The sequence below is a fragment of the Crocodylus porosus genome, unplaced genomic scaffold (assembly GCF_001723895.1).
Source record: "Crocodylus porosus isolate Cpor-Errol unplaced genomic scaffold, CroPor_comp1, whole genome shotgun sequence".
Classification (NCBI taxonomy): Eukaryota; Metazoa; Chordata; order Crocodylia; family Crocodylidae; genus Crocodylus; species Crocodylus porosus.
The window spans coordinates 6,925,495-6,945,912 of record NW_017728911.1 but is presented as its reverse complement, the minus strand read 5'-3'; the positions used below and the strand labels follow the sequence as shown (position 1 = coordinate 6,945,912).

Below are 20,418 nucleotides of genomic sequence, written 5' to 3'. Positions count from 1 at the left end.
CCAAGATCTCAGGTTACTGCTGTTGTGAAGATTTTTTTTCAAGACAAGGAAAAAGAAACAGTGACAGCTGTTAACAGCTTGAACAGTGTTTGTAGTGATTCCTTGCCAAAGATATTTGGCGATCTTTTCCCCAATTTTGCTCAATGTTAATCATTCTTTTTGAAAGCTGTTTTTATGAATATGAGTAATGAATAATAAAGATGATAAATCTTTGCACTGATACTCTCAACTTGCTTTCCACAGACTTCTTTTTTACCATGCACAAGTGTTGTGAGGCTGAGTAAGTCTTATTTGTATTTAATCGTGGAGAAACTTGTGGCATAGAGGATCTAAATATCTCACCCAAAGTCACGCAAAGATCATGATAAAATTGGGAATTCAGTCCACAGCTCCAACTCCCAGTCTTCTATCTTAATAATATAACTGCTTTTCCCTTTGCAGGGTAAAATGTGGCAGAGCAATATTGTTGATTAAATAGACTTGAATAGTTGGAATTAATAGTAGAGATGGCGAAACTAAATGTTCACAGTGCTGGGATATCACCTCTAGTGTTATGGGGTTATACTGCAGTCATTCCTCTAGTCTTTCATTTATTGTTAGAGTGCCAACCCTGCTGTAGTTAAGTTGGAAAACCCATTTCTTTTTAAAGATTTCCTTTTCTAAGTGTCCTAAAATCCAAATGTCAAGATTGCTTTGAAATTTAGTGTGCCTTGTGGGGTTGAAGAGTAGAATTAGTGTTCCAAATTTAGGGTAATCTGAACAAGAAGTTTCTGAAATACAGCCTGCTGGGAAAAAAACAGCATTTCTTAACGTTGACAGATTCTACCAACTGAAATCATTGTGTTTGCTCACCCTTGTGGATCAGCTGAGTTCTCTGATCAGACCTCAAATGAGCTTCATCAGTTGATGTTTATCCCAGCTGATCCATTGTATCCTCTACCCCAGAAGCAGGCAAAGTCCAGCCCACAGGCCAGATCAGGCCATCGATTTCCCAGCAGCCCCACCCATGTCGCTTTGGCTGGCTTCCTTGGAGCACAGGCTGGAGCCAGGAAAGCAGGCAGTGGATCATGGCTCTGCCCCAGCCCACACTGTCACCACTGCAAAATCCCACCTCAGCCCCGTAGGAGCTCCCCACCCAGCCACATACCTTTTCAGTGCTGCTTGGGCTGGTTTCCATGGAGACCCTGGCCCTGCACAGTCACAGCCCCACTGCACCTGGGGTAGCCATGGAAACTGGCTGGAGTAACATGGGTAGGGGCTGCTGGGAAATGGAGTCTAGCTGGTGGCCAGATTGGCCATTTTGTCCACCCCAGTGTTACCTCTTAAGGCAGTGCTTCTCAACCATGATGCCACAGCATCCTGTGGTGCCTTGAGATCTTTTCAAGGGTGATGTGGGGTGCCACACAATGTTAGGTGTGCAGACATGATTCACAAGATAAACCCAGAAATTTCAAATAGGAATCCTCAGAAAACTAAGAGCTGGCATTCTTCAAGAGGTGTCTGGAGTCTATCAAAGGGTTCCTCAAGTCTATTAGGAGGCACCTTGAGTCTAAAATGTTGGGAACCACTGTTGTAGGGGAAGTAAAATTGATAATAATCGTAACAAAAATAAATAAATTGGCTATCTGGATAGCCAAGCCTAGGGGTCATGATTTGTGGATTACAGTGCTCTGGAGTGGACTTAGATGAAATAGTTCAAAGTCTACTAGTTCTGAGATAAGTAGATAAAGGAGGTTTGCTCTTCTCATTGAGTCTGATCTTGGAATTTGGATCAACTACACCACTGACAGTTTTCTTTTATATTTCATATGAAAAAGGGATGTCTTGCAGGATTTCAAGGTATTTTCTTTCTTCTCTTGTGTGTGCCAGTGAATTTAGATTGAAAATAAAACACTCTGAAATAGGAGCCAACATTTCACCTGTACCTTTTGGTAGGTGAAATTTTTTGGCTCCTATTTCAGAGTGTTTTATTTTCAATCTAAATTCACTGGCACAGTAGGAAGTAGGACTCTAGGTGGAGTAGCTAGGGCAGGGGTGGGTAAAATATGGTACTAGCACTGCAGCCAGGAAACACATGGTGCTGGAGCAATCGGCTGTGGGGTGGAGGGGAGCAGCCACCCCACTCTGGGCCTCACCAGTGCTGGCTCTGACACACCGGTGTGGCACCATGCTCCCGCCTAGCTGTTGCTGTGCTCCACGTGTCTGCTCACATCCTAGGCACACAGGGGGGCTGGTGCAGCTCTGCAGAGGGACTGCCTTTCTAGGCAGTCTGGGCCACAACGGCTCCTTTGGAGCTTCTGGGCAGGGCAGCAGTGACAGTGCAGGGCAGCCCAGAAGCAGCAGTGACAGAGCTGCACTGCATCCTGGCATGGGCTCCAGGCAGCAGCACCAAAAGCTACCCAGCAACGGTGACGGGGGGGGACTGCTTTCCCTGAGCCAAGCAATGGTTTCAGCCCAGCACCACCAGCAGCTACTGCTGCTCAGACCAGATCAACAAGTTTACAGCTAGCACGGGTCAAGCCTGGAGCTGGCATGGGGCATGCAGGGTTGCGACTCCACACCGCCACACACCCCATGTCAGCTCCAGGCTCACAGCAGGAGCTGGGACGCAGAATGCATAGACGCGGAACGCAGCAGGAGCCGGCCCGGCCTGTGGTTCCCAGTCAGCTGCTGTTACTGCCTCTATGGTGGGGCCACAAACTGGGTGAAGCCCCGCACTGCAGCCGCTACCTTCCCACCCCCGCCACGCAGCTCAGCAGACTGGGAGTGGAGGGAGCCCATCCCCTGCTTCCACATGGGGTCCAGCAGGGCTTCCTCGTGCAAGAGCGGGGGCTGCAGGCATGGCGTGGAGCCTCCTCAATAGAGGCAACCAGGCAGGCCCCAGCTCAGCGCTGGCCGGAGCTGCACCCCGCTGAGCACCAGCGCCTGGGCAGGAGCTCCCTGAGTCTCCCACCTGCTGCTACTGCTGCTGCTGCTGGCAGCAGGGGTAGTCTGGGGGGTCCCCACACCCTGCTTCCACAGCCCCCACCCCACATATAAACACACCCCAACATACCCTATGCCCCCTACACACACAGCCACAGCCCCTCACAACCCCTACACACACCCCACCTTACAAACACATGCACCCCCATGCCTCGCACACAATATAAAATAATAAGACTGTATTGTTGAGTTATGATGCAATCCCTTCTGTATATACTATACTAAAACAAATCACAACAAATATTTTTTGTAATAAAATAAATGTTCCAGCAGCTGTTTAACTTCTAGTGCATGATTTTGTGTTAGTATTATAGTGCTTAGGGTCGGAAGGGACCTAAACAGATCATCAGGTCTGACCCCCTGCCCCGGGCAGAAATGGGTGCCGGGGTCATATCACCCCAGCCAATTATCTGTCCATCCTCCTCTTGAAGACCCCCCAAGGTAGGAGAGAGTACCACCTCACTTGGGAGCCCATTCCAAAGCCTGGCAGCCCAAACTGTAAAGCAATGTCTCCTGATGTCCAACCTGAACCTTCTCTTTAACAATTTGTGGCCGTTATTCCTAGTAACCCTGGGTGGTGCCCGGGGGAACAGAGCCTCTCCCAATTCTTGCTGGTCCCCCCAGTGAGTTTGTAAACAGCCACCAGATCCCCTGTCAGCCTTCTCTTGTGGTGGCTGAATAGGTTCAGGCCCTTTAGCCTCTCTTCGCAGGGCCTGCCTTGCTGCCCCTGGACCATGCGAGTGGCACTCCTCTGGACCCTCTCAATGCTAGCCACATCCCTCTTGAAGTGTGGCGCCCAGAACTGAATGCAGTACTCCAGCTGTGGCCTGACCAATGCCGCATAGAGGGAAAAGATCACCTCCCTGGACCTGCTTGTGATGAATCTGTAGATGCATGACAAGGTGCGGTTAGCCTTACTGACTGCTTCCTCACGTTGGCAGCTCATGTTCATCCTGGAGTCAACAATGTCGAAAACGACCTGTCCACCACCACTCTCTGGGTGCGACTATCTAGCCAATTTGCCACCATCTGACTCTGTAGGAATCAGTGCCGCAGTCACCAAGTTTTTTTAAGAGAATCTGGTGGGAAACCATGTCAAAGGCCTTCTTAAGGTCCAGGAAGATGATATCCACCCCAACACCCTCATCCAGGGACTTTGTGGCCTGATCATAGAAAGAAACCAAGTTAGTAAAGCAAGACCTACCTTCAATGAACCCATGTTTGTTGCCCCTGAGCATTACCTCCGCTGCCAGGCCCTTGGAGATGTGCTCCTTGATAATTTTCTCAAAGGTCTTCCCAAGGACCAAGGTAAGACTGACTGGCCTATAATTGCTGGGGTCCTCCTTTCTCCCCTTCTTGTAAATAGGGACCACATTTGCCAATCCTCTGGTACCTGGCCAGTGCCCCACAAGTGCTCATAGAGCCATGCCAGGGGCCCCGCCATGACTCCCACCAATTCCCTCAGCACCTTCGGGTGAAGAGCATCTGGACCTACTGATTTAAACATGTCCAGCTCCTCTAAAAGTTCCCTAACTAGCTCATCCCTGACCCTAGGCATGGCAGTGCCTCCCCTGGGTCCGTCCGCAATTCTAGTACGGGAGATGTCCCTGTCCCTGTTCAGGAATATGGAGGCAAAGAATTTGTTAAGTCAGTTTTTTTGTTTGCCGCAATCACCAGATTGCCAAGCCTATCCTGTAGGGGTCCCACGTTACCCGATGCCTCCTTCTTACTTCCTATGTATTTGAAAAAGGACTTTTTATCATCCTTAATTCTGGTTGCTAGCCCTAGCTCCATCTATGCCTTGGCCTTCCTAACAGCCTTCCTGAAGTCCTGAGCAATGAAGGTGTAATCCTCCTTGGTAATAGCCCCTTGCATCCACTGTTTGTACATCTCCTGTTTTGCCCTCAGGCATCCCTGGATGCCTTTGCCGAGCAATGGGGCTTCTTAGCACTTCTGCCCTACTTGGTGCACATTGGGACTGACTCCCTTTGAGCTCAGAGGATCGTCTCCTTGAGGAACAACCACCCGTCTTGGACTCCTATCTCATTGAAGCTCAAAGAGCCCAATGCCTCTCCTACTAACCTTCTTAGCTTACAGAAGTTGACCCTCCTGAAGTCAAGGACTTCTTCCTTGCTGCTTGCTTTCACCACCCCGCACTGGAAAGTAAATTCCAGCAGATGATGATCACTGTCGCCCAGGTGGTCGAGTACCCACAGATCATCTTTTTGGTTCTAAGATGGCAACCCCCCCCTCCCAAAAGGAGTATTTCTGGGGGTCAAGGGGAGGGACTTCTGGTAGCAAAGGTCAGGGGTCAGAGCAGAACTTCCGGTCCCATTATGGCATCCAGGGGGCAAGACAAGGGGCAAGGCTACCCATGTGGCCCTCAACAGCTCACCAAAACTTGTTAAACGGCCCTTCACCAGAAATAATTATCCACCCCTGAGCTAGGGGATGGTTGACAGACTGGCACACCAGTCAGCCCCATATTCTCCTCTGTCGTGTATCCCAGGAATGGGCCTTGTCACTCCGAGGATGTCTGAGCCTGTCCCCCCGCATATGAGACTGGGTCCTGGGTACCCACACGAGCTGAGATCAGGGTTTTGTCCCTCTAGTATGATCCAAGCCTGCATCTGTATCTATATATTTTTGTTGGGGTATCTGGGAAGCCCTACCCATTTAAGGGTATCTGAGCTCCTCTCTATGGTCCTATGAAGAATTGTGTGTGTGTGTTGAGGGCAAGGGGAGTGAGGGAGAGCAATGATTTGAGCTTTTCTCCCAGCTCATCCATTCTCGTCTTGGAGAGGAAGAGTTCTGAGCTCCTTTCTCTGCCCCCAAGAGCTGATATTTGGCATATTGCAGACTGGCACTGGGGAGGAGATGAGAACACTTTCTGCCTCAGCCATGCCTTTAGGTGCACACCCAGCACCACTCCTAAGGTAGTTTCCATGATACACATGTCTGGGTTTAGGGCACATGAGCAGGGGGTTGGGTACTTGACCATGGTGCTCCCTTGCACAATCTGCAGGTGATGCAGACATGCCCTCTGCAGCTTGACTTTTACTTGGCTAAGGTTTGGAATTTACAGCCCCTTTGAGGGAGCTGTGCTGAGCACACTATTCAGCAAAGAGTTAATCTGTTCCAAGTTCTGCCACAAGCTTTTCTTTTTCTTTGGAACTTTTTCTATGCCTCCATGTCTCTGCCTGCAAAATGGGGGAAGAGTATTTTACACCAACTTGTTGTGTGTGAGGCTTAGTTCATTTCCCTTTGTGTAGTGTGTTGAAAATGTTGAGCACCACTGGTACATATGATTAAGGAGAATAAAGCCAATGGCCAGAACAGATTTTTCTGTAACAAATTAAATCCTGCTCAGATGACAGGAGGCTGAGGGTTGTAGTGAACACCTGTGCCTTGGTTAGAGGAAAGTCATTAGGAGGGCACTCAAGGAGTTGGTGTTAGAAGTACTTTCTAACCCTTGTTCCACAGGGAGTCTGATTAGTTCTTGATGTTTCATCTGTTACAGGGATTTCCTTGGGAAAAAATTAAGGATTGTGGATCAGATTTTCTGTGAATCTCCTAACTGTTCCTTCAGTGTTTCCAGGCATATACAGAATCCTTTTTTGCATTCACTTCAAACATGTATGCATATATTTACTTGCTGTGTGCTAATGTACAGAGTTTTACATATTCAGATAGTTATCTAAGCAAAGCAAAATTAGCTTCTGTAAAACCTGAGTAATTGCACTTTGTGCGGATAAAATGCACATAGGCTGGGAGGAGGAAAAATTCCATCTTGCCACAGGTGGTAGGGTGCGGCATAATTATTGCTGCTTGTGACTGGAAAAAAACTGTGAAGTTCTCCACTGTTACATGGGTTGTTAGAACCACTGCATCCACTTAGGTTAGGGACAGAAGTTACACATAAACGTGTTTAAGTGATCAGAAACTGATTTAAACCTGTAACATAACAGAAGTTCAGTGCACATAAACCCATTTCAAAATGTCTGAAACTGGTTTAAGATGTACCTGGTTGAACACAGTATCAGACTTAACTGATTTGGATCAAACCGGTTTATGAAACTTCTGTCCCAGCCCCCCTCTTGGTTCAAGTTAAATTGGGAGTCCCCCAGCATCCCAGCATGGTTTCCAGCCCTGGGCTGGGCTGTACTGTCTGCTTCAGTAGAGAAGGGGGGGCTGCCCCCCACCCCTGGCAAACTCCAGCTGGGGTCTGGGGCCAGGGAGGGGGGTTAAAACCTACCTTCCCCTGACTACAGAGCTGCTCTGCTGCTAAACTTACTGCAACTCACTGCTGCTTGCAACTGTGGACTACAAATCCCAGAGGCACCTGGAAGCAGGAAGAGGAAGTGATGAGCAACCTTGGAGAGTCCTGCTGCTGTGATTGTAGACTATAAATCCCAGAGACCTGGGGGGCAGCAGGAAGGGGAAGCAAATACATAGCTCAAACTGACTTTGTACCAGACAGCCGGGCTATAGTGCCCCTTGGCTTCTGGCCTGAGCCACTGCAGGCATGTGGCTGTGTTTTCTGAATCAAAAGTAAATGTGTGGCCAGTTGTTTCTCAGTTTAATCTAATCTCTGCATCTCAGACTAACCTACAAAGACTGAATCGATTCAGCCTTGGGCTTTTTGACTGTCTGTACTTAGCCCTTATTCCAAAACCTCCCTTTCCCAAACCTCCTTTGCTGGTCTTTATGACAGTATAGAAGCTACTGTGGCAAGCACCATTGCACATCTAGTTTGGAAATGCTCCCCATCCGTCTGTCACTGCAGATAAGTAGCACAGCTATCCAAGACCATTAAACTCACTTCCACAGGTAGTGCCACAAGTGTCATTGTTTTCAAGTCTAATTGCAAAATATATCTCTTTGCCCTGCCCTTCACAGATAAAATCACATAATATGTATATCAAGAAATATGCGTGAAAGTTTTCCCCTTGAGGAGGGGATTAGAAAAAGAAGCACATCTGACAGGTGGTAGTCACCTTTGTACAGTTGGGAGGTACTCAGATACTATGGTGAGTTTCAGTGATATTGCAGGTACAATTAAAGATGCCCATTAAATAGAGGATGGTGTAATTGATATGTGTAAGTAGGATGTTACTTCACACTAATTTGGAAAATTTGATGAGAGAAGATTCTAACATTAACAAAGAGACAAATAAAAGTAAATGGGATTTAGAAAGTCTTTGAACTTTATTGATGGCTGAATCTGTCATTTAGAGTCCATTACTCTTTACCTCTTCCTTTCTTTCTCCTTTTTTTTCCTCCTTGTTTATTTCCTTAGATCTAACTGGCTAAAACCGTGCTGTGGGAGACGAGCAGCTGTGTGGCAAGTATTTTTGCTCAGTGCAAGTCTCAACAGTTTCCTGGTAGCCTGTGTAGTATTGGTGGTGATTCTCCTGACTCTGGAACTCCTAATAGATATAAAGCTTCTCCAGTGTGAGTAGTAGGTTTACGTTTTTGTTTTTAAATTTTTGATCAAAGGAAATTATGCTTACCTTTAACTTGTCTTGGTTCTTTTTGGACTAGATAAGAATATTTACTGTAATGTTAATACAGTGGAACCCTGGTACAGTGAAGTCTTCTCCAACCCCAACTGCCTTTCTTTGCAGAATAAAGTCATCATGAGACAGATTTTCAGTGTTACACATTTTATTACACTAGCAAACAGTCTGCACACAGGCTTTAGGAAAATTTCCCTCCTATCTTTATACAGAAAACAGGTCATTTATGCAGGTGATAGATGTCTGTATGCATCATTTTCAAGTTGTTCATTTACTTCCATCCATAAATTTTTGCTGGAGCACTCTGCTATCTCTATTTTCAATTTCTCTCTAAACAGTAACTTGAACTCAGGATGCAATGTTGAAACAATTCAGTATATTGAAACAATTAGAACTTTTATCTAATTCACTAACATGATATAAAGAAAATAACTGTGCAAGAACAGTTTTCCTGTATTATCAGAGTTCACTCTACACAGGTTCCACAGTATATAATTGTTTTAATTGTGGTATTTTGTTTTCTTGGTTGATCTGTTCTTTCACTGTTCTCCCTCCATCTGTTTTTTGCCCTGTCACACAAACTTGCAGGAATTTAAACACCAGCTACAAGTTTTCCTTTGCTAACTATTAAAGGCAGCCTTTAAAAAAGCAAAACTTGCCTATACACATGTGGACATCACACATATATGTATATGTATGTATATATATGTATATATAGAAATGATAATGAAATGTTTAGACATACCAACAAACAAAAAATTATAGCATTAAAGACTATGTGCCTGATTATTTGTCTTCTTTCCCCTCCATCTGTATCTACCTCAAACTCTTCAGAGAATATGGTATCCAAGTTAGAACAACTGCATCACATATTTGTGAGGCTCTGCAGCCTTTGCTAACCCAACTTCTGTGTGGCCTAGCAGGTCAGGAGGTTGAACTAAAATAGTTTTCCAAGTTGTGGATTCAATCTTTAATGCTAGATTTTAGAAAGATCCCAAATGTATTCATTGAAAAAGCACTTTTGTAAGTCACCTGTAAGCCTTTTTTGTCTACCTAAAGTTGTTCTTGTGAAAGCAGGGTAGATTTGCACCTTATAGACTAACTAGAGTAGATTATATATATATAACTCAAGCTTTCATGAGCTGAAACTCACTCAGATGCTATTAAAGGACATACAAAAGCTGTGTATAAGAGGGAGAGAAAAGTTTGATTACAAAAGCAGAAGGGAGGGGGGCAGTGCTGGGAAAGACAAACATGCAAAGAATAAGTCCATAGGTGCAAAGGAGTCAAAAAAAAGCTAATCCAGGTAATGGAATAAGAATACATAGCCCCTATTTAAACCATACTTAACACAATCCAGTCTGTTGTTGATTTATTTTTCCACAATTTCCTGTTCAAATTGCTTTTTAAAAGTTTGCTATCTGAGAACAGCCACTTTCAGGTCAGTGATGAATAAGCATGTACAGAAGTTGCTTTCTTCACCATTTAAATTGCTTTGGGTGTATACAGAAGTGCTCCATGCAAGTTTAAAGTGCTGTACCCATAAAGCACTTTAAATGGTAAAAAAGCAACTTCTGTACACATGCTTTATCTCCAAGACTTAACAGAACTTTAAAAATGTTTAAATGTTAGCATTTTAAATTAACCTTTGCTAAATGAAGTATTAAATTTGAAGCACAGTATTTTACAGCACTTTAGCAACCTACAGCGCTTTAACTTCTGTATGCTGGTCAAATATCTGGTGATTCCACCAGGGGTAGCCCGGGAGCACTAGCCAAGCCTTTAAAAGCTGGCAACCCCTCCTGCTCCCACCAGCCAGCTAAGACGGCAGTGATCAGGCCAGATGGGACTAGGAGGAGCGGTGAGGGGAGGGTGCATCCCTGCTCCTGGGAGCATGGCTCGCTCTGCAGCTAGAGGGGCTGGCTCTGTGTTGGAGGCTGACAGGCTCTGTGGAGCTCACTGGGGGAAGGGGCTGATTCAGGTCTGTGCAGCCCAGGCTGGAGAGGAGCACTGCCACCAGCTCCATGCCATCTTGCCTAGGTGGGAATCCACTCCCTCCCAGCACAGTATGACACAGTTGGGAAGAGCCTTTATGGTCTTGGATGAGTTATGGAAGTGTCCGGGCTTGGCACGTGTTGGGGAGCCACATACCAAGAACATACCACAGAGCCCCAGAGCAGCCATGGCTGGGGGTCTGGCACAGTGCACAGCACCTGGGCACTGCCTAAGGGGATCTGGGTCTGGAATGGCACCTCTTCCCTTCACCCCTCTACCTTGCTTCTGCCGGCTCTCCTTTCTGTTTCTGTGGTCGGGGTTTTCCCCTGCCCTATGTCCAGCTCCACCTCCACTGGTCTCCTGCTGTCCACAGTCTCCTGCAGTGAGAGTAGACTATGGAGTGAGTGCCCCCTGCTGCCTAGTTTGAAAAGTTCAGGGAGGGTCAGAACTGCCCCCTCTTCCTCCACACCTAGCACTCTACTTCTGTCATGTTTAAAAGTACTGTAACTTTATAGTGCTATAAAAAGTGCTCTAAATTACAGTTCTGTGAAACATGCACGGAGCTCTCCAGTGTCGAGGGTAGTTAAAGTGTTCTGCCACAGGCCTGCATGTAGCTGATGTCAGATCAGTGTTCATTCATTCTGTCATGTAGGAATCACCCAGTCTATCCAGTGTAAATAGCAGAGGGGCACTGTAGGTGATAGGCAGGGATCCTGGTTTTCCCTGATAAAAAATCACAAATTCTCTGAAACAAAATTGCAAATTCTTTGATAAAAACCCCAAAAAACATGATTAAAATTAAAGGCCCCCCACCAGCTCTGCTGGTGCCCCTTACTTCCCCTCCCACGTCCCCTGGTTCTCCGGATGTCCCTCACTCCCCCCCCCAAAGTCCCCACAGCCCTATTGGTGCCCCTCACCCACAGTCCCTGTGAGCTGGCAGGGGGGTCCCCAGCTGAGCACAAAGCCTGGCTCCCTCCTGGCTGGCTGCCTGCTGCTCGGGGGCGGGGCGGGGGGTGGCTTCCTGTCACAGCATGCACTCCCAGAGGGCAGGGGGAACCTGTGCCCCCCAGATCTGTACGCAGGGCAGAGTGTGTGGAGGGGTAGGTGCACAACTGTGGACTCAGGCTCCCACTCTACTGCCCTTCCCTGGGACTTCCGCAGCCTGGCAGGTGCAACCCAGTGCTGCAGGGAAGAGCACAGCCATGCAGGAAAGCTGCTTGCAGCTGTGACCTCCACGCTGCCCTGGCAGCGCATCCCCTGCACACAGGGCTGCAGTGAGGGGCACAACCCTGCGCCATCACCTGCACAGCCCCCACACACATGGGACGTGGCTTCAGGAGGAGCTTGCAGTGGCAAGCAGCTTTCCTGCATGGCTGCGCTCTGCACTGCAACATAGCGTTGCATCGTCTGGGCTGCGGAGGCCATGGAGGAGAGCAGCAGGGTGGGAGCCCAATCCCACAGTGCAGACCTGCCCCACCCACCCCTGCCCCACACACAGATCTGGCACAGGTTCCCCCCTGTCTCCCCAGGAGTGCATGCAGCAGTGGGAAGGCACCCCCCTCCCCCCCGGACAAGCCACCTGCAGCCCTGCCCTGCTCCCCACTGGGGCCCTGTGGCCATGCATTGCGGCCCTGGGCCCCAAAGCCCACATACTGCCCAGCAGAACAGCAGCCCCAGCCCTGCCCAACTCCTTCCTTCCCTACGGGGGACTTAATCTCCCCTCACTTAACTGCTGGAGCTGTTCTCCAGGCTGCTTAGTGTACATGTGTATATATACATGCACATGGTGCTTCCTGCCTGACCGCCCTCCTACTCCCTCCTAGCCTCCTGCAGCAAGAACTCTGCCAGCCTGCAAAGGACTTGCTGCAAAACTGCAAAATCCATAGGTTTCTCTGCTAAAATGAAAAATCCACATTTTACTCACGTACAGGGAGGAAATCCGTGTTTTTTTCTCCTTTTCCATGGGAAATGGAAAACCCGAATCCCTGGTGATGGCAGAATTGGCAGAATTGCAAGTAAATGAACCTTGGATGCTATAATCTGCGTTATTTGGTTCAAACGAAAATATTACTACCGCCTCTCAGGAGCCCAGCTTTTGTGCTTCTTGAGATCTGTGGTGGTTTTCTTTCATCTATGGTGTCTTTTAAATAGCTGGCAGCTCTAGTGGCATATAGAAATAGGATAGATGCAGCCAGAAACTCCCTCCATAATGGTGCCAATTCCAAAAATAGTATGGTGTCTTGGGATTGCCAGGCCTGTGGATCTTGGCTATAAAGTAAAAGTTGTCTTGTGTGAGTTCTTGGGAGGTGGAAGCAGTAATCCTCTCCATATAATCCAAATAATGTGGATTATAACGCCTGAGGTTCATTCACTTGCAATTCCCCAGTGTCATATTCACAGTTACCTGCTCACAGTGTCCCTCTGCTAGCTACACTGGACAGATGGGGCAATCCGTACATGACAGAATGAAGGAACACAAACCTGACATCAGCTCACAAAAGCTTGTGCTATAGATAAATTGATTGATTGATATATCTGTATATATTTTATGTATCTACTTTGGTTATAAGGTGCAAATCTATCCTCCCTTCTATTTGGTTTCAGACCAGCACACCCAACTATGTCTGTCTTGTGAGTAGAACCAGAGTGTTAAAGGTTTAATCCTAACTGTGGATTCTCTTCTCTGTGGGTTTTTCTTAGACTTTTAACACTATTTTGGAGGGACTCTTCTTGAATCACTTGCATTCCATACCATTTATTCCCCAGCAAGCCATCTGCAAAGGCCTGTACATCAAGGCAATAGTCCTTCTCCAGCAACTGCTGCACATAATTTCCTTCAGAGCCCACCAATTCCATACAGCAGCAAAAAAATGCTTGCTCAAGGCCAACAGATGGTGCTCTGTTCATAGGCTGTGTGTGATCTGTGCAGCATCCTCAATCCTATACTGGTACTGGGAGGAGTGGGCCCAACAGGTTGCTGTATGGTAGAGCAATGCATTGCCATTAAACCACCAAGCTACCGCATTCCCCATTATTAAATATTTCATTTGTTAAGTTAATGTCTTGGGTTTTGTTTTAAATCAGTTATAGATTATTTCAGAGGGGTTAATGTAAACACTATAATTCTGAAAATGAAGAATGCCCATAATTTAACTTAATCTTTTTAGAAACCATCAGTGTGCAATTATGTTTTAAAAGGGTAATTATCATTTATGAAGATTCCTTATAGAATATGAAAGCAACATCTACCAATGTATTAAGGATGTTATGACATATCATTGCCGATGTTATCTATAATAAAACCAGTTAATCCACATTGTAAAATGCAATTACTTAGGAAATCTTTCTTTTTTAATTAGTTTTTAATGTGTTGTGAGACATGTGCGCAAAAAAATTGCATTAAAAATCAGGATTATTTTAGAGTAAATTCTCCTCTGCAATTCTTAGCACAGGTCTCGGCTGTGCTCTGCATTTGTCCTATATACAGAACTCTTGGTGTCATCAATGAAAAATGCATCTGCAAAAGTACAGATTATGCAAATGAGAAATACATAGACCTTGAGTGACACTTGAGCATGAAGCACATTTATTTTATTTTAGAATTACAGACTCCAGAAAGCAGAGAGTAGTTAGATGTGGTAGTCTAAAGTCAGGCAAAAAGTGAGGGAGATGCACCTTACAGACTAACTAAATCAGAGATTCATAAGCTTTTCATAGCTAGAGCTCATGTTTCTACAGTTCAGTTAGAAGAAGTCTTTGTATTTGTTTGGGTTTCTTTTAAGGAAGATAAGTCATTTGAGAATGGTATAATTGTTGGCGCAGCTTATGGGCCAGTGATTCTGTTCTTGCTCGATACCTTCTTGCCTGAAAGGTTAATTGAAATTGTTTGCTGTTGGTATTGGAGTTAGGCAGCATCTTGTATAGCAACATTTCTCAACCCAAGGGTTGCGACCCAAAAGTGGGTTCCAAGAAGATTTGAAAGGGTTGTGAAGGAAATGTGGCAAGGCTGCATGGAGCCAGCATCCAGCGGGGGTGGGGGGTGGCACACAGTGGGGGGAGCGTGGGGAGCACACAGCAAGGCAGTGTAAAGCAGTGGGAAAGGGACAGGGTGGGCCAGATGCAGGAGCTGGAAGGGAAAGAGGAAGGGAGAGAGGGAGACACACTCAGTGAGTCTAGGACTGGGAGGATGTGGGTCACAGCAAGCTGATAGTTACGCTAATGGGTCCCACTATGAAAAAGGTTGAGAACCACTGCTGTATAGTGTGTCTCCAGGCTTTACTTTAGATTGACTTTTATTAGTAAATGTTTAGGATTGGGAATCCAGAAAAAAGATGACAAAGCTGATAGGGAAATACAGATCGCCCGAGCAAGGGACTAACAATAGAGGGATGGGGGTGAGGAGGGGAACGCAACTAGGTTATAGGAGATACAATGTTGGCCAACTAAGCCCAGGGGTGAGGGATGGGGGGAAGGGGAAAGGAGAGGGAGGGGGTTCGCAACGCTGAGAGAGAAAAGAGATAGATACAAACCCGTTACAATGGTCCGCAATGGTGGAGGAAGTGGTTCAGAGGAAGTGCCTCAGTCCATATAGAGTCTCATCACGGGGGTCCTCTTCGGGTGGAGCGGGGTCATCCATGGTCGAAGAATCCTCTTGGAGTGAAGTGAAGGGGGGCGCGGTTCATTCGGTCCCCTCCGGGTCCAGTCCAGTGGCGGCTCATCTGGTGGGGTCGGAGTACTGGCGATGGCCCATGATGTGTTCCACATAGATATCGCTGGACCAACAGATGGTGTCGGACACCATGAGGCAGTGCATCAGCTAGGCGTAGCGGCGGGAGACACAGCAGGCACGCAGGACGCTCTTGTTGCTGGGGGCCCAGGCTCTGAGCGTTCCCACGATGAGCGCATCGACCGCCACATCATAGCCGCGGCCCCTCAGGGTGTTGGGCAGCGGGGCATACTTCTACCGCTTGCGAGCCCGGGCATCGGTGAAGGCTTGGCGCCATTTCTCGAAGGGGATGGTAACGTTCACGATCACAACCTTCTTGGCCTCTTCATCAGTGATGACAATGTCAGGTCGCATCTGGCTCTCTCTTTGGTACATACCAAATCAACAGAAGAAAGTGTGTACTGTATTCTAGAGAGTTAAATAAACATGAAGGGACTCCAAGATGACAAAAGCAGCCATAATAAAAATCAAGAGAGAGCAAATTTTACAAGCTGCAGCAAAAGATGGATGCGTCATTTCAATAAATAGAAACCTAGTAACTTGTATTTTTCTTTTCTTTTTCAGGAAAGTGTTAAACGATTTACCCACTTGAATTCATTATCATCAAATGACAACACCACTGCTTTCTATGGATTCAATCAATTTTCTCATTTGTTCCCTGAAGAGTTTAAAGGTACAGAATTTGAGTCATGCCAGTCTTCTTCCTATTACTTTGCTCTGTGATTCTGCAGCTGCTGCATGCACATGCTCTTTTCTGTCATGGTTAAAAGTTACTATGTTATTATCAAACAGCTACCTATGTTTGGCAATAATTCATTCTACTTGCTAGGTGTCTTACCATGTATTACCCATGAACGGTGTGTTACCTTGGTAGGTGCAGACACAAGTACATCAGATGTTTATTCTTTGTGTCCCCAGATCTCTCTCTCCCAGACTCAGATCAGGCTCCCCCTTTAAATTATCTCATCTGGTTTTTTTTCCCAGCCATTTCAAACCCGAACAAAAGAGCTGTATACATTTTCTGAGAAGGCGATACTCTCAGACTTGTTTTGTCTACCAAGGAATCTGCAATTTTACATAAACCCCTATTGTTTCCAGGCACCCAAAGATGCACATAACACTTACGATGCTAATATACCAATTTTGTTTAATATACCAATCTTGTTGGATATTCAGTGTGTGCATAGCTTCTGATGCACCTCAGTACAACAGTCTTTCAAGTTTCCATGTTTCTGAGATCTTGCATTTCTCACAGATACCATATATACTATGACATTACCTGAAAACTGTAAATTTGGCGGCTCACTTCCACTGACTTCTCACCACATCCTATCACTAACTCTTCTATTGTCTTCAAGCAGTAGGATATTAGTGGCAGCTGAGTGGAACACAAGCCCAAGTGCTGACATAAAGGAGGTCCTAGAACGGAGGCCCCCTTCTATGCTGCCAATTTACCAATTTCCATAGTAATCAGTGGCACGTGGGGAAGAGGTGGGGGGCAGGGCTGGGTGTAGTGGGGAGCAGGAATTGCTTGGATCCAGTTGGGCATCTGGAAACTTGTGAGGTTATACTGAGCACAGGGTTCAATAGACAGACACATGTGAATTAGAAGAACTAAAAAGCAAGTTTTATTTGTAGAGTAGTAAACAAACTTCTGCAGTTCCTTAATCTCTGATTAACTGACTTGAGGGACTGTCTCCTAACCACCAACCTCTGTAGTCTTCCAAGTAAAGGAGTATCTTCAAATTACAACATCAGTCATTGAAGGGGTCGCATCCTGTTAGCCCCAGTTTCCTAATCAGCCATAAGTCTCCTGTGAGAGATGCTGGTGCTGAAGGGGGAGGTGTTGGTGTGGCCAGCAACCAGACAGTTAATACCTTCCCTACTGCAGCCCCTGCCTTGGTCACATTGGAGCAGCTGTGGCAACTGCAGTTGTCAGTGTGAGAGAGTCCTGACACGTGGCAGTTGCTGTGTTAATCCCCTGACACCTCACTGGACAACAGTGATGTCTCCCACAAGTTTAGGGGTGTGAAGCTAACTAGGAAAGCAGGCTACTAGCATGCAACCCGATGCTGCCCAGGGCTTCAACCCTTATCAATTATGCTTCTCCCACAAGTTAAAATTACTCTTTTCTACTCCACTACTTACGCTGTTGCATTCTAGGCAGACCAAATCATCACTGGTTTTATAAGCTATGATTAATGTAAACCAAACTGTAATTCAGTCTAATATTTTGCTTCCAGATTGTTTTCATTTAAATTTACCCAAGTCCCACCACAATTGACAGTTTTATTATTATTTGATTATACTTCATCCCCTTTACATTTCAAGAAGATATAGGGATAATCTTAATAGATTTTTTAGTTCAGAGAGTAATATTCATGGTATTGGATTACTCCCCCACCCCTACATTTTAAACTGCCTTGATGTTACCTGCCAGTTTCCTAATGATTTAGAGTAAGGCTGTCCAGCTGGCAGCTCATAAATGGCTCCTACCACCTTTGCTGCCTCCAACTCTACATTTATCCCCACAGGTCCAGATACTGGTCTCCCTGGCCACTGCTGCTTCCCTCCATTGCCTAGTCCTGCTGCTGTCACTACTTCCCCACCAAAGCCACCATGGTCTCTGGGCTCTCGCTCCTTTCTCCAGTTTCTACTTTTTGCTGCCACCATGGAGAGGTGGGAGAGGGGGGAAGAGCCAACAAAGTTCGTGGCCACTCAGAAGTTGGACAGATCTGATTTTTACAGTACAGAACAATGACCAATAAAAATACCACCTAGTAGGGCTGTGCGAAATTTCGCTGGCTGTTTCATTTTGACAGTGTTTCAACTTGTTTCAAGCTCAAAACAGCAAAATCAAAATGAAATGAAGGGCTTCGAAACAGCCTTGAAACAAAATGAGGGCAGTCGAAATGTTTTGAGTTTCGAAGCTGAAGCTGGACTTGCCTGCTGGGAAACAGAAAGTAAGGAGAGGGAGGGGGAAGAGGGGTGAAGGAGTGCTCTCATATTGACTGTGTAGCTGGCCAGTGACTGTCATCCTTTCCTGATGTCCCTGTCAATCCCAGTGCTTTTGGGGAGGGATGGAAAAACAGCATAAAAGGAAGCATTGTTTGAACTGGCCTGCTTTCTGCCTTGGTGTCTGACAGCTACTGAGTTCTCTTCCAGCAGCTCAGGAGCATTAGACAATGAAGGCTACTACTAGCATTGATCTGAATGATTTCCTACTTGTAAGCCTAGCCTAACAAGAGGGATTCCAGAATACTTTTTTTCTTTCTTCTAGACACCTTTATTTTATTATTATGTTCATTGATTTATTCTTTTCAATTGTATAATTATATTGGATATTACACTATAGAATTTAATTTGTATAGGAAGGGAAATACATTTATATTTTATTTCTATACAGTTATATCTTGCGGCATAGACTATACACCTTAGGGAATTTATATAGAAACACAGATACATTTATATATTTGTATAAAAGCAAGGCACTATGAAACACACCATGAAGTGTGGTGGAAAGGCATCTGGCAAGTCTTCATGGAGGGGCAGAAGAGGGGGTAGAGAGAGGTGTATAAAGTTCCCCCCAAAACTGAGATGCAGCCTCTTCCCTACAACTAGCAGCAATGAGGCTTCCACAAGCAGAAAGGAGAGGGGAGCAGTTCCAGTGCCACTGCCTGTGCCTGAGACTGCATTCCCTCCAAGGGCACCAGCTATAACCCCCCCCCACCACCACCACCATGACAACAAGCAGCAGCACCAGCATGACAGTCTCCTCCACCCCCATTTCACTTCCCATGCTGAGCCTTCCAGTGCCAGAGGAAGAGCTGGAGCTGGAGCTGGATCTGAGTGCCCTAGCAAGGGAAATTCTGGGGGAGGAGGGGAAATCATCCGAGTTTGAGCTCCACACCCCTCAAGTTTCCCCTAGAGCCAGGTCTTCCCCGGAAGGCGCTTCAGAGGAGGCTGAGGTAGAGATTATAGAGACAAGCAGCTCAGCTGAGTCCGCTCCTGTTGCTGTGCCTCTGCCTGCTGAGGAGAGGAAAAGTGAAGCATCCACACATGCACCCACACCCCAAACACAAGCAGGTGGTGTGTCTGGGATCATTTTGAGCTGGCAGATGATCCCACATATGCTACCAGCCTGCACCGCTGAGCTAAAACCAGATGGGGCAAAAGAACAAAACACAGCACCAAGGGAATGCTGATGCATGTCTGCAGGCACTAGCCCCTTGCTCTTGCTCCTTCTCAGCCTGGCACCAGTGGGAGCATGCCTAAAAGAACGTCCTCCTCTTGCTCCAAAGCCCCTGTCCCCCCAAAGCAGAGGCAGGCCACCCTGGAACAGTGGGGGAAGAGGGTGACGGGGGGGTGCAGAGAGAAAGGGGGGTGCGTTGCAAGGACAAGTGAGATCACCCAGAACACGGGGGAGATGCTTGCTGTGGATGGCCAGCCCTTCTCCTTAGTCGAGTGGCCAGGGTTCAGGGGGCTCATGGGCTCATCCTACCTAGTGCCCGAATGCACAACCTTCAGCAGGACAGTGGTGCCCTCCCTGTATGATGCATGCAGGGAGAACTTGAGGGAGGAGCTGCACAGGGCAGGTCTGCAGGTGGCCTTATACTTCACCTTAGACTTCTAGAGAAGCTGGGGTGGAGATCACACCTTCATCTCCTTCAAGCTGAGGTGCTGAATGATTTCCACACAGCAACAGAGATCATGGGGGCCATGAACCATTTGGTGTAGGGGTGGCTCGTTGGGCACAGATAGCTCACCCATGGATTCATAGTCACTGACAATGGGGCCAATATGGTCAATGTGATCCCTAATGCCAACTTTATTGGCATCCACTGTGTGGTACACAAATTCCACCTCATTGTCAGAGATGCCTTGGAGGGGGACAGGGCTGCCAGTGATGGCACCAGCACCACCAGCAAGCTCATTTCGAAATGCAGGAAGGTGGCATTTCACCGGAGCATCAAGGGGGGCAAGATGCTGCAGGACAAACAAGCAGAGCTGAACATCCCACAGCACAAAATCAGTGGAACTACACATACCTGATGCTTGAGAGGCTGGTGGAGCAACAGAAGGTCATCCATGAGATGGTCTTGCTCAGGGAGATTGGGATCAGTGGCCCCCTTAACAGAGCTGAGTGGGATATCATTCCCCAGATCTTGGTGGTCCTCAAGTCCTTCCTCGAAA

At 46.8% G+C, this 20,418-nt stretch overlaps 1 protein-coding gene across 3 annotated transcripts in view; it reads left to right on the top strand.

Moving 5' to 3' along the window:
* The window catches only part of TMEM266 (transmembrane protein 266), a 155,776-nt gene that overhangs the window by 69,687 nt on the left and 65,671 nt on the right, over positions 1-20,418 (top strand). For all 3 annotated transcript variants that reach the window (XM_019533362.1, XM_019533363.1, XM_019533364.1), the window contains exon 4: positions 8,285-8,439. In XM_019533362.1, the coding sequence (XP_019388907.1) occupies positions 8,285-8,439 (155 nt within the window). The remainder of the gene's footprint in view (positions 1-8,284; positions 8,440-20,418) is intronic.